Here is a 14,361-nt window from a genome sequence, read left to right as displayed (position 1 = left end):
GCAGATCTACCAAGCCAAGAGGTGGTAACGATTAATCAAGAACATAGCCAGAATCAATGTGAGAACACTGCATCCAACTTTGCAGCCAATATGGTCCTTCTCAGTAAAAAGGCTTAAAAAGAGAAGGCAATCAATCACTGTTTCTTAAAATAAATTGGGGGGGGGAGATGAAGCAGAAAAAATGTTAAGACAGACAACAGATGTTTCACTATTAGGCATATATTCCAAGTAAGTGGCTAATAACAAAAGACCCCAAAATATTGTAAAACACTTATGGCAGGATTTTTAAAATTATTTTTTATTAAAGATATTATTTGAGCTTTACAATTCCCCCCCCCAATCTTACTCCCCCCCACACACACGGAAAGCACTCTGTCAGTCTTTACTTTGTTTCCATGTAGTACCTTGATCCAAATTGGGTGTGGTGAGGGAGAAATCATATCCTTAAAGAAGAGAAGTCTAAGAGGTAACAAGATCAGACAATAAGATATGCTTTTTTCTAAATTAAAGGGAATAGTCCTTGAACTTTGTTCAAATTCCACAGCTCTTTATCTGGATACAGATGGTATTCTCCTTTGCAGATAGCCCAAAATTGCTCCCGATTGTTGCACTGATGGGATGAGCAAGTCCTTCAATGTTGAACATCACCCCTATGTTGCTGTTAGGGTGTACAGTGTTTCCCTGGCTCTGCTCATTTCACTGAGCATCAATTCATGCAAATCCCTCCAGGCTTCCCTGAAATCCCGTCCCTCCTGGTTTCTAATAGAACAATAGTGTTCCATGACATACATATACCACAGTTTGCTAAGCCATTCCCCAACTGAAGGACATTTACTTGATTTCCAATTCTTTGCCACCACAAACAGGGCTGCTACAAATATTTTTGAACAAGTGATGTTTTTACCCTTCAGGATATAGATCCAGTAGTGGTACTGCTGGGTCAAAGGGTATGCATATTTTTGTTGTCCTTTGGGCATAGTTCCAAATAGCTCTCTAGAAGGGTTGGTTGAGTTCACAACTCCATCAACAGTGTAATAGTGTCCCAGATTTCCCACAACCCTTCCAACAATGATCATTATCCTTTCTGGTCATATTGGCCAATCTGAGAGGTGTGAGAGAAGCTTTAATTTGCATTTCTCTAATAATTAATGATTTAGAGCATTTTTTTCATATTGCTATGAATTGCTTTGATCTCCTCATCTGTAAATTGCCTTAGCATACCCTTTGACTATGGCAGGACTTTTTGTGGAAACTGGAAATAAAGTAGATATCCATAGAATGGAACTGGATAAACAAATAGTTGCACAGAATATATTGGAATGTTACTGTTCTATAAGAAAAAATGAATGTCACAAAAAAGGAGCAAGGTAGATGCAAAGTAAAGTAACTATAGCAAAGAAAATCACAAAAGAATAAAAAAATGAATGTTATAAATTACAAATAAACATAAGAGATATGAAAAAGATGTGATAGGAGTAGAATACCACATATATTGTCAAGACTTTTTTAATATACTGAAATTTTCTTCTGCTTCCCGTTTTTACTTAAAAAAAATTATTGGGGCAGCTAGATGGCACAGTGGATAGAGCACAGGCCCTGAAGTCAGAAGGACCTAAATTCAAATACAATCTCATACACTTAATAACTGCCTAGCTGTGTGACTTTGGGTAAATCACTTAACCCCACTACCTTAAATAAAGAAAAAATTTTTTAAAATAATTCATTATATGAAATGGCTTCTCTGGTATAGAAAAAACAAAAGAAAAAGGAGGAACTAAAATAATATAAAAACAAAATGTATCAAAACTTATTTTATAAGAAATTAAATAGAATTTAAAAAAAACAAGTTGTCTATAAATAAAGATTTATAGTATTAAATAATGCTTTTTTGTTCTTATTTGTATATGGAAATATATTTCTGCTTGTACTGGTTACATTAAGAATTTTTTAAATTAAGATTTAAAAAGATGAAAATCACAAATAAGTGTCAAGTTTAGTGATCCGTATTTTCTTAGCATCATTCAAAGAAGTTTGAATATAATCTAGTCCAACAGGAAGGCTATAACTAAAGTGAACTCAAAGACAAATTTGATTGTAATATTTTGGAATGAACTTAAAAAATTGAACTTTCTAAAGTTAAAAAGAAGTTTAGTCTTCATGTGCTCTACTTTAACAGGTCACATTCTTACCTAAAAAGAAAGCTAGGTGGCCCAATGGATAGAATGCAGGTCTGGAATTAGGAAAAATCATTTCTGAGTTCAAATTTGTCCTCATATTCTCATTAACTGTGTGAGCCTGGGTCAATTAATACTGTTTGTCTCAATTTCCTCATCTATAAAATGAGCTGGAAAAGGAATGGAAAACCACTCCAGTAACTTTACCAAGAAAATCTCAGATAGGGTCACAGAATCAGACATGACTAAAGTGACTGAAGAGCAACAAAAATAATTCTTACCTGCTACTCTTATATCACATGCTAAAGCCAACTCAAGACCACCACCCAATGCAATTCCATCTATTGCTGCAATAGTTGGCACTGGAAGATTAGCTGTAAGAAAAAGTAGCATTTAACATTTTATCAAAAACAAAAAATGAATCATACTGTATAAAAATTCATTTAACATTTAAATTGTTTCAACAAAACATTAAAATAATATTATATTACTAACCAGTAATAATAGTCAAATCTAATAGTTAACTAAACATCTTTAAGCCTAAAACAAAATTTTACTTTATGTGGCAAGTCTTATAAAAATATAAGATCGTTTAGTGGGTAGAACAGGTTTTCCTCAGGTCTTGGTTCTAAGGTGCTGATTAAGCCACACACAACTCTTAAAGATTCAAAGCACAAATGAAGTCCCTAGTGATATTTATATAACAAAGAACAAGGACAAATAAAGAGTACTACAATAGGAGATTGTCTTTTAGAGAAATGCAGTCTATTCAGTTACCATATTAAGAAGTAGAATCCTATCCACTCCAATAATTGCTTGAATGCAATAATGACTTTATCATAATGTGACATCTGGAATAAATTAAGAAGAATGTATAAAACTCTTTGAAGCTGAAGAAGTCTTCAATCCCACTTAAGCAGTTCTTGCTACTATTACTAGACCTATCTCTGGAGGACACTAGGGAAAAAGATTGACCTAACAGAAAACAGATCAAGGAGAGATAATTTACAAATTATTAGTTTATCTGAAAGGCAAGTTCAGAAAAAAAAAACCTGGTAATATCATGCAGGAAATTATCATGGAAAGCTGAGCTAATATCCTAGAAAAAGAAGATAAAAAAAGTCCTTGAAAGAATCCCTTAGTCATGTCCCAGGAAGAGTACTCAAAATTAAAAATTTTTAAAAGATATTAAAGCCAAACTTCAGAATTCTCAGGTATAGGATAATAATGTTTGTCCTTCCTTTTCAAAAAAGACCATGACATCAAGGAGGTGATCCCATGACAAGCACATGAATTGGATTTGAGTGAGGGGGTGCTGGTCTAAGTTACCAGCCTCACTTTCTCCTCCAGAGCCATTTGGGTGTAGTAACCAGATATGAATCAGGATGATTGGAGACGGCCCTGGATGTGAGGCAATCAGGGTTAAGTGACTTGCCCAAGGTCACACAGCTTATTAGTGGCAAGTGTTTGAGGCTGGATTAGAACTCCAGTCCTCCTGACTCCAAGGCCAATACTCTAGTCACTATGCCACCTAGCTGCCCCCCAGGCAAAGAATAAAATACTGCAAGCAGCCTAAAAGAATTTAAATATCAGGGATCTACAGTCAGGATTATGCAGGACATATCAGCTTCAACATTAAAGGATTGGAAGGCCTGGAATATGATATCTGGAGAACAGAGCTTGGATTATAACCAAGAATCAACTATCCTGCAAAATTCAGTACATTCTTTCAGGGGAAAAGAATAGAGCACTTTCAAACTTTCCTGATAATAAGACCACGACTGAACAGAAAATTTGATCTTCAGATATAAGACTCGAGAGTTGTGTAAAAAAGGTAAATGAAAGAGGGGGGGTGAGGGGAGAGAAATGTTAACTTTGGAGAACTGTTAATTCTCTTAGAACAAAGGGTGGGAGTATAAATTGACTGATGTGATCAAACTTTTAGCTCAAGTGATTTTACTTTACATGCTATTTTAGCTTATGAGGACTGTATTTCTAAAAGGGTATTTTAAAACAGGGTATGGTATACATTGATTATAATTTGATGATGTTTATGGCTCTTGAGAACTGCATTTCTAATGGGATAGTATACTGGGAGAGAGACTGTGACTGAGGTAAAATGAAGTAACTAAGGTAAAATCACTCATAAATCAATCTATTAGCCATTGAGAATGTTGGTTGGTTCTTGTCCTTCATTGTCAAAGAAGACCAAAATGACATCACTATGTCATTACAAATTAGTGTGTACAACTATGGCTAAACAGACCAATACAAGTTCAGAATGCTCTACCACAGATCAGGCATAAATATTCCATGTGAACACCTGGGGTGGTACTCTAAACTTATGTAAGTCATGTTTCCTTTGAGCTGCTTCAATTCTGCTTTCTTCATAGTGTGCAGCTCTCACTGATGAGGACATGCTATGCTGGACAGTCCTGTGCTGGTGTCACCCATGCTGTATAATCAATTACAAAGTTCTTCAATGAGATTTCATTGCTAAATGCCTGTAAAACCTGGGCAGTTTACTAGTGCCATGCCAGGAAACTGAATTGCTTCCATTTAAATTATCTTAAGATCCTGAAGATCATCTGGAAGGAAATGATACCAGACATGGAGGTCCTTTCTCAAGGTAAAGTGCCCAGCATTCCAGCATTACTACAAAGAATGCCAAGATAAGTGAATGTATCCACAATACTCAAAACTTCTCTCATTTACTGTAATCAATGGTTCCACATATGGATGCTGTGCTGTGGTGCTGGTTGATGGAACACTTGTGTTTTCTTGGTATTAATCATTAGACCAAAATTAGCACAAGCAGCAGAGAATAGATCCATATTTTGTTGATCTCAGCTTCAGAGGCTGCAATGAGTGCAGAATCATCTGCAAACAGAAGATCATGTATCAGCATTCCCTCTACTTTAGTCTCGGGTTATGCCCTTTTCAAATTGAATTTGCCATCAGTGCAGTAGTTGACCTTGATGTTGTATTCATCTTTAATGAAGGTTTTTGATACCATGGCTGAAAACGTAATGCTAAAAAGTACATGTGCAAGGACACATTTTTGCTTTATTCCACTGGTGACTGAGAAATCTCAAGAGCATCGACCACTATCCAGATCCTGGGCTTGCATGCTATCATGAAATTGATGTACAATACTGATGAACTTCTCCAGGCAACCCAATTTTGACATAATTTTCATAAACCCAAATGACTGCTGGTATCAAAGACATTTGCTCACATTTACAAATGTTGTTACAGACCTCTGTTCTGTTCCTGGCATTTTTTCCTGGAGTTGTCAGGCAGCAAACACCACACTGACTATTCTTCAATCCTATCTGAAGCCACACTGGCTCTCAGGAAAATGACCATCTTCCAGTTGAAGGGTCAGTCTACTGAGGAGGACTCTGGAAACAATCTTAACAGCAATGACTAAAAGAAAAATATCTCTATGATTATCACAGGATAATCCATTCCCTTTTCATTTATACAGATGGACAATGGAGGCATCCTTGAATGCTTGGGGGAATAACCTCTTCATGCCATATAACCTGGAAATTTCAGTCAGTTTTTAGATGAGCAATGGACCCCCACCCCCAGAAGATTCAGCTAGAATAGAATCAGCATTAGGTATTTTGCCACTTGAAAAAAGTCTAATGACATTCAAAACCTCTTCTTCAGTTCAAACTTCAGCTAGGGCACTGAAAAACATGAACTCCATGGGGTTTACCATCAGGACAGTTCATCCATTTCTAGGAAGGCAGTATTAAATTCCAACAAAAGTAAAATACAAGCAAAGCTTAGAGAGATGCAAGACTCGTGGCTCAGGCAAGAAGACAGATGAAATTCAATTTTATGTAGAGAATAACAAACCAAAATGCTTTTATGATGACCTAAAGGCTATGTTTGGGCCAATGACCCATGTGCATCTCAGATACTCAGTGCTGATGGATCCACATTGTTTAATGGGACATGATCTTAGAGAGATAGGCTGAATACTTCCATGGTGTTCTTTTTGGGGTTTTTTTGTTTGTTTTGTTTTGGTTTTTTTAGGTTTGTTTTTTTTTGCAAGGCAAATGGGGTTAAGTGGCTTGCCCAAGGCCACACAGTTAGGTGATTATTAAGTGTCTGAGACCAGATTTGAACCCAGGTACTCCTGACTCCAAGGCTGGTGCATTATCCACTACTCCACCTAGCAGCACCTCATAGTGTTCTTAAAAGACCATCATCAATCAATGCAGAAGTATTGACCATTTACCTCAAGTTGATAGTGGATAGAGTATCAGCCCTGGCAGGAGGACCTGAGTTCAAATCCATCCTCAGACACATAATACTTCCCTTAGCTATGTGACCTTAGTTAAGTCACTGCCTTGTAAAAACAAAAACAAAAAACCAAAGAGAATGTACTTCTATCAGGACAGAGGTCGTGGATGGAAGACAGGGTTAAAACAATTAAGACATGAAAAGAAGGCTTACAAGACTTTAGAGGATAAATAACACCACATGAAGATGCACAAAAACATTTTAAAGTAAAGGGAAAGAAGGGAGGGTGTGAACAATGAGCAAATCTTATTCTCAACAGACTTGGACCAAAGAGGGAATAACATCCATTCCCAATTGGGTATAAAAATTTATCCTAAAAGGAAATGGGGGGAAAGAGGAAAGAAGGGGGAAGAAGAAACTGATAAAAGGAAAGGCAAAAGTAAAAGTAAAATTGAAGTAAAAGTTAAAAAGGAAAGTTAAAGGGAGAAGGAAAGGGAAAAGGACTGCTAGAAAGAAGGGCTAATTGGGGCAGCTAGGTGGCACAATGGATAGAGCACCAGCCTGGGAGTCAGGAGTACCTGGGTTAAAATCAGGTCTCAGACACTTAATAATCACCTAGCTGTGTGGCCTTGGGCAAGCCACTTAACCCCATCTGTCTTGAAAAAACCTTAAAAAACAGGGGGGCTAACTGAGAAAGTAATGAGGAGCAAAATTTTGGTGAGGAGGGATGAAGGAAAATCAAAGAGAAAATAATATATGGGGGAAGATAGCATGGAAGGAAATAGTAATCATAACTGTAAATGTGAATGAGAGTTTTTCCCCTTCTTTCTTATGGTTCCCCCCCCCCCCTTACTTCTAATTTCTCTTTCACAACATGACTAATATAGAAAAAAGTAAAACATGAGTGTATGTAAATCAGATTGTTCACCACAATTGGGAGGGTAGAGGGAGGGGAAAGTGGTAGGAAAACGTGGGACTCATAAACTTGAAAATGGATGAATGTAAAACACTACCTTTGTATGAAATTGAAAAAAAATTAAATTAAAAAATTCATTAGGACAGAACTTCAGAAGTCTGGAAAGAACAGCATGAACTGATGCTAAGTGAAGTGAGCAGAACCAGAATAACACTGTACACACTAGCAGCAACTTTATGTGATGATCAATTATAATAAATTTGCTCTAAGCAAGTACAATAATCAAAGAAAATTCCAAAGCACATTTGATAGAAAATACCATCCACATCCAGAGGAGTTAGGGATTCTGAATGCAGACCAAAGCTTACTTTTTTCAATTTTTAAAATTTGTTTTATGTATTTTGGGTATTTTTTCCTACTCTTTTCCTTTTTTTTTTATTTGGTTCTTCTTTCACAACATGATTAATATGAATACATGTTTAACATAGTTATATAAACTACATTAGACTGCTTTCTGTCAAGTGGAGGGGGGTAAGGTAAAGGAGGGAAGGAGAAAAATGTGAAACTGAAAACCTATCTAAGCATGTAGTTGGGAAACTAAGCAAATAAAATACTATTTTGAAATAAATGGAACACTGCTCTGAACTTTATATGTACTAGAAATTTTTTTTAAAAAGGCTACCTCAATTTACCCAGAGCCGGTACTTCAGCATGATACAAGCCTGGATACTTTGTTTAGAAATCAGGTCTGAACTTTGGCAACAGAAATCTCACATGGTTCTTATCCAAGACAGAAAGGAGAAAGCAAACAAAATTTGGGTTAACAACAAGCCCCCAATCCAGAAAATAAAAGCAAAAATATGAATAACCAGAATAGAATCATAAATATGATGAAAAAATATTTTGGTCAGAAAAATGTCCAAGGGAATAAAATCAAAAGAACAGAGTAATGTCAAAACAGGTCCAAGTAAAGACTCAAAGAAAAGAACATTCTGGATCCAAAAGCAACAAGAAAAGTTGGAAGAAATGAAACAGAATATCAAAGAGAAAAAGACGAAATCCAAAATATAGCAAAGAAAATTAATACCTTAAAAGAGACAGCTGTAAACCTCAAAAATTAAACTACTTGAAATTTAGAATGTGTTAAACAGAAAATCACTCCATGAGATGATAAAGCATATGAAAGCAAAATCAAAAGCTGAAAAAAGTGGGGGTGGGGGAGTATGTTATCTATCAAAAAGACAACTGATCTGGAAAAAAAGTCAAGGAAAGAATCAGTTATTAACTGAAGACTTATGACCAAATAAAAAAACTTTGGCTCCATATTTAAGGAGTCATAAATAAAAATGGCACAAATTGCTTAAGGCAAAAGGTAAAGTGAAAAAAGAAAAGAATCCATTGCTCAACTCCCTTTGAGGGGGAGGAAAGGAAAGAAAACTTCTAGAAATGTCAGAGACAAAATCCAGAGCATCTAGTCTTAATAATATACTGAAAAGACAGCCAGCCAAGATGGCAGAGAGAAGACATGCACAGTTCTAAAGTCTCTTGATCTTTCCCCATCTATCACATGAAACAAACCTCTTAAAAGAAATCTGACCCACAAAACCCAGAAAGAAAAGCCAGGAGAAAGAACATCTACCTCAGGATCTGTCTCCCGCAGTAGCTTTGGGCGAATTCGGGAGGGTGAGTCTGGGCTCAGAGGGAGGATCAGCCCCGGATCAGCCAGATTAACAGCTGAATTGGGACTGGGAGTCTGAAGGCCAGAGAGCCGGACCTGCTAGATAAGCGGTGGGGCTGGACGAAAGGGGCTTGGGTCCGCGGGGAAGCAGAGGCGCTGGTGTTGGTGCTGTCCCCTTGGAGCTTGGGGACCAGGCTGGGGGGAGAGTTCTGGTGCAGGAGAGCTGCGGACACCATCCCTAGGCTCCTCGGGTTTGAGAAACTCTGAGCCCGCGCCTCCACTGCACTGAGGCCTCCTCCCAAACAAACGCAAATTACTTCTACCTCAGGCCCAGGTGTGTGAGCAGAAGAACCAGCCCAGAAGAGGAATTACCTCAGGCCAGGGTAAAGCCCACCATTGACTGAAGGCAAAAGAATTCAATAGATCCAACCCCTCCCTTCAGGCAAAGGGAGAAGGCCTCGCAACCAAGGTCACAGACACTCCAGAGGGCAACCAGCACCTCCTACTGGCCAGACAGAGAAACTGCAATCAGTAAAGCCTTTAGTGATCCCAAGCCCCTGTGAACCAGCCCCCCGCAACTGAAGGTCTTAGCATAATGAAGAAGGGTCAGCGGAAAGGTGGATCCATAAAAAAATTCCTGGAAAGGAAAGACCCCAACTCAGAGAGACCTGGAACCTCTGAGAAGAATACAATCTGGTCTCCAGCACAGAAAGACTTCCTTGAAGAAATAAGGAAGAGAGCTTAAAAATTTGGGAGAGACAATACCTTGCAACAAGAAAATAAAACCTTAGAAACTACAACTGGACAAACACAAAAGGAGAATAAATCTCTCAGATCATCAATTGGACAATTACAGAATGAGAATAAAACTCAGGTCATCAATTGGACCAATACAAAATGAGAATAATTCTCAGATCCTCAAATGAGCAAATGCAAAAAGAAATTAATTCTCTCAAAACCTCAACTGGTCAAATGGAAAGCTCTTTTAAAAGTAGAATTGACCAATTGGAAAAGGAGTTGCAAAAGGTTAATGAAGAAAACACCTTCCCCAAAAACAGAATGGAGTCTACAGAAACTAATGACTCCATGAGACAGCAAGAGTCAGTTAAACAAAATGAAAAAATAGAAGCAAATGTAAAATACCTCATCAACAAAACCACTGACCTCGAGAATAGATCGAGGAGGGGCAACCTGAAAATTATAGGACTTCCTGAAAACATTGAAGAGAAAAAAAGCCTGGACTTAATGTTACAGGATCTAGTGATGGAAAACTGCCCTGATATCATGGAATCGGAGGGCAAAGTAGCTATTGAAAGAGTATATCGATCTCCACCAGAAAAAGATCCTGAAATGAAAACACCAAGGAATGTTGTGGCCAAACTGCAGAACTATCAGATAAAAGAGAAAATCCAGCAAGCAGCCAGAAAGAAACAATTTAAATATCAAGGAGCCACAGTAAGGATCACGCAGGACCTGGCTGCATCAACTTTAAGGGATCAAAGGGCCTGGAACAAGATATTTCAAAGAGCACGGGAGCTTGTAATGCAGCCAAGAATCTACTTTCCTGCAAAGCTGAGCCTGCTCTTCAAGGGGAAAAGATGGACATTTAACGAAATGGAAGAATTCCAAAAATTTCTCATGAAAAGACCAGAGCTAAATAGAAAATTTGGACATCAAACAGGAGGTTCAAGAGACACATGGAAAAAGAAAAGAAAAGAAAAGAAAAGAAAAGAAAAGAAAAGAAAAGAAAAGAAAAGAAAAGAAAAGAAAAGAAAAGAAAAGAAAAGAAAAGAAAAGAAAGGAAAAGAAAGGAAAAGAAAGGAAAAGAAAAGAAAAGAAAAGAAAAGAAAAGAAAAGAAAAAAAGAAAGAAAAAAAGGGGGGTGGTAAAAGGAAAAAAAATGCAATCCAGTAAGTTGAAACTGGCTATATCCCAGCATGGGGAAAAAGATTTTCATAAATCTTGAGAAATGGAACTCTAACAGAGAGAATACACCTAGCCAGAAATGATGGACATTCATGACCTATCCATGAGACTACTATCTAATGGGATGTAACTGGCTTTAACCCCTCTTGGGAGAAAGACTCTAATAACTCTCAGGAATTTTGACTCTATTCAATAGAATATACTGAACTAGAAGAGACAGACACTCAGAATTTTCTATGACTTAGATAGATTGATCTAAAAAAATACTACCTCCCTAAAAAGGGGGGCAAGAAAGAGACTGGAGGAGGGGGGGATTGAATGGGGTAAATTTCATTACACTATGAGGTACAAAAAACCTATGGTAATAGAGGGGAAGAAGGGAGCAGAGGAGAAACACCTGAATCTTCTCATCCGATTTGGTTTAAAGTCAACCTACACATACTCAGTTAATTTATAAAACATCTAACTTTTCAAGTATTAAAAGGGGAAAAGGGGAGGGGGACGAAGAAAGGGAAGGGGAGTGGGGGAAATAAGGGGAAATAACAAAAGGAAGGGAAAAGGGAAAAAGGGAAAGGGGAAAGAAAGGGGAGGGTATGACATAGGAGGGTAAACACACTGAAGGGGGTGGTGTTCAGAAACAAAAGACTGGGGAATATGGATAAAAGGGGAGAAGGGGGAAAAATACAAACAGAGGGAAGATAGCATGGAGGGCAATAAAGAATTAGTAATCATAACCTTGAAGGTGAATGGGATGTACTCTCCCTTAAAATGAAAGCAAATAGCAGGGTAGATTAAAAACCAGAATCCTACAATATGCTGCTTACAAGAAACTCATTTGAAGCAAAGAGATACATATAGAGTAAAGGTAAAAAGTTGGGAGTAAAATGTATTTTGCTTCAGCTGAAGGAAAAAAAGCAGGGGTAGCAATCATTATCTCAGACAAAGCAGCAGCAAAAATAGACAGTGTTAAAAGAGATAAGGAAGGAAAATTTATCCTCCTATAAGGTACCATAGACAATAAAGTCATTTCAATATCGAATATATATGCACCCAGTGGGACAGCACCCAAATTCTTAGAGGAGAAGCTGAAAGAATTACAGGAAAACATAGACAGCAAAACTCTACTAGTAGGAGAACTCAACCACCCGCTATCAGATCTAGATAAATTGAATGATAAAACAAACAAAGAAATTAGGGAGGTAAATAGATTGTTAGAAAAATTAGATATGGTAGACTTATGAAGGAAACTGAATGGGGATAGAAAGAAATATACCTTTTTCTCTGCAGTACATGGAACTTATACAAAAACTGACCATGTACTAGGATATAAAAACCTAATGATCAACTGCAGAAAGGCAGAAATAGTGAATACATCTTTCTCAGATTACAATGCAATAAAAGTCATATGTAATACTGGGCCAAGGAGATATAGACCCAGAACAAATTGTAAACTGAATAACCTCATTTTAAAAAATGAGTGGACCAAAAAACAAATTATAGAAAGAATTAACCATTTTATCCTAGATAATGATAATAATGAAACAACATACCAAAACCTATGGGATTCATTCAAAGCAAATCTCAGGGGATATATTATAGCTCTAAATGCTTATATGAATAAATTGGAGAAAGAGGAAATTAATGAACTAAACATGCAGCTAAAAAAATTAGAGAAAGAACAATTCAAAATCCCCAATTAAATACCAAATTAGAAATTCTAAAAATTAAAGGACAAATTAATAAAATTGAAAGCAAAAAAACTATTGAATTAATAAATAAAACCAAAAGTTGGTATGAAAAAACCAATAAAACTGATAAACCTCTGGTAAATTTGATTAAAAAAAAAGAAAGAAGAAAATCAAATTGTTAGTATCATAAAGGAAAAAGGTGAATTCACCACCAATGAGGAGGAAATTTAAGTAATAATTCGAAATTATTTTGCCCAACTCTATGACAATAAAATTTGATAATCTAAGTGAAATGGATGAATATTTACAAAAATATAAGTTGCCCAGGTTAAATGAAGAAGAGATTAAATACCTAAACAACCCTATCTCAGAAAAAGAAATTCAACAAGCCATTATTGAACTCCCTAAAAAAAAATCTCCAGGGCCTTATGGATTCACAAGTGAATTCTACCAAACATTTAAGGAACAATTGGTTCCAATCCTATATAAACTCTTTGGAAAAATAGGGAAAGATTGAACTCTGCCTAACTCTTTCTATGAAACCAATATGGTACTGTTACATAAACCAAGAAGAGTTAAAACAGAGAAAGAAAATTATAGACCTATTTCCCTGATGAATATAGATGCAAAAATCCTAAATAAAATCTTAGCAAAATGATTACAAGTCATCACTAGGATAATACATTATGATCAAGTAGGATTTATTCCAGGAATGCAAGGTTGGTACAATATTAGGAAAACTGTTAGTATACTCAATTATATCAACAACAAACCTATCAGAAATCATATGATCATATCAACAAATGCTGAGAAAGCTTCTGACAAAATACAGCATCCTTTCCTATTAAAAACACTAAAGAGTGTAGGAATAAATGGTCTGTTCCTTAAAATAATTAGCAGTATCTAACTGAAACCATCAACAAGAATTATATTCAATGGGGAGAGGCTAGATGCATTCCCAATAAGATCAGGGGTGAAACAAGGGTGTCCATTATCACCACTACTATTCAATATTGTATTAGAAATATCAGCATCAGCAATTAGAGAAGAAAAAGAAATTGAAGGAATTAGAACTGGGAAGGAGGAGACAAAACTCTCACTCTTTGCAGATGACATGATGGTCTACCTAGAGAATCCCAAGAAATCATCTAAAAAACTACTGGAAACAATTAGCAATTTTAGCAAAGTTTTAGGTTATAAAATAAACCCTCATAAATTCTCAACTTTTCTGTATATGTCTAGCAAGAAACAGCAGGAAGAGCTAGAAAGAGAAATCCCATTCAAAGTAACCTCAGATAATATAAATTACTTGGCAGTCTATTTGCCAAGACAGACTCAGGATCTTTTTGAAAACAATTATAAAACACTTCTCACACAAATTAAATTATATTTAAATAACTGGACACATATCAACTGCTCATGGATAGGTAGAGCTAATATAATAAAAATGACAATTCTTCAAAAACTTAACTACCTGTTTAGTGCCCTACCAAGCAAAATTCCAAAAAATTACTTTAACGAGTTAGAAAAAATTGTAAGTAAATTCATATGGAGAAATAAAAAGTCAAGAATTGCCAGGAGCTTAATGAAAAAAAGTGCAAAAGAAGGTGACTTAGCCCTACCTGATCTAAAATTACATTATAAAGTATCAGTCATCAAAATTGTTTGGTATTGGCTAAGAAATAGAGTAGTGGACCAGTGGAATAGACTAGGTGTAAAA

At 36.3% G+C, this 14,361-nt stretch overlaps 1 protein-coding gene across 1 annotated transcript in view; it reads right to left on the bottom strand.

Moving 5' to 3' along the window:
• Positions 1 to 14,361, bottom strand: part of AUH (AU RNA binding methylglutaconyl-CoA hydratase) — a 164,162-nt gene that overhangs the window by 84,869 nt on the left and 64,932 nt on the right. Inside the window, exon 5 of the mRNA XM_074200718.1 lies at positions 2,456 to 2,548. Coding sequence (XP_074056819.1) covers positions 2,456 to 2,548 — 93 coding nt within the window. The remainder of the gene's footprint in view (positions 1 to 2,455; positions 2,549 to 14,361) is intronic.

This window comes from Macrotis lagotis, chromosome X, assembly GCF_037893015.1.
Source record: "Macrotis lagotis isolate mMagLag1 chromosome X, bilby.v1.9.chrom.fasta, whole genome shotgun sequence".
In the NCBI taxonomy this organism is placed as follows: Eukaryota; Metazoa; Chordata; class Mammalia; order Peramelemorphia; family Peramelidae; genus Macrotis; species Macrotis lagotis.
This window is presented reverse-complemented; position numbering and strand designations above follow the sequence as displayed.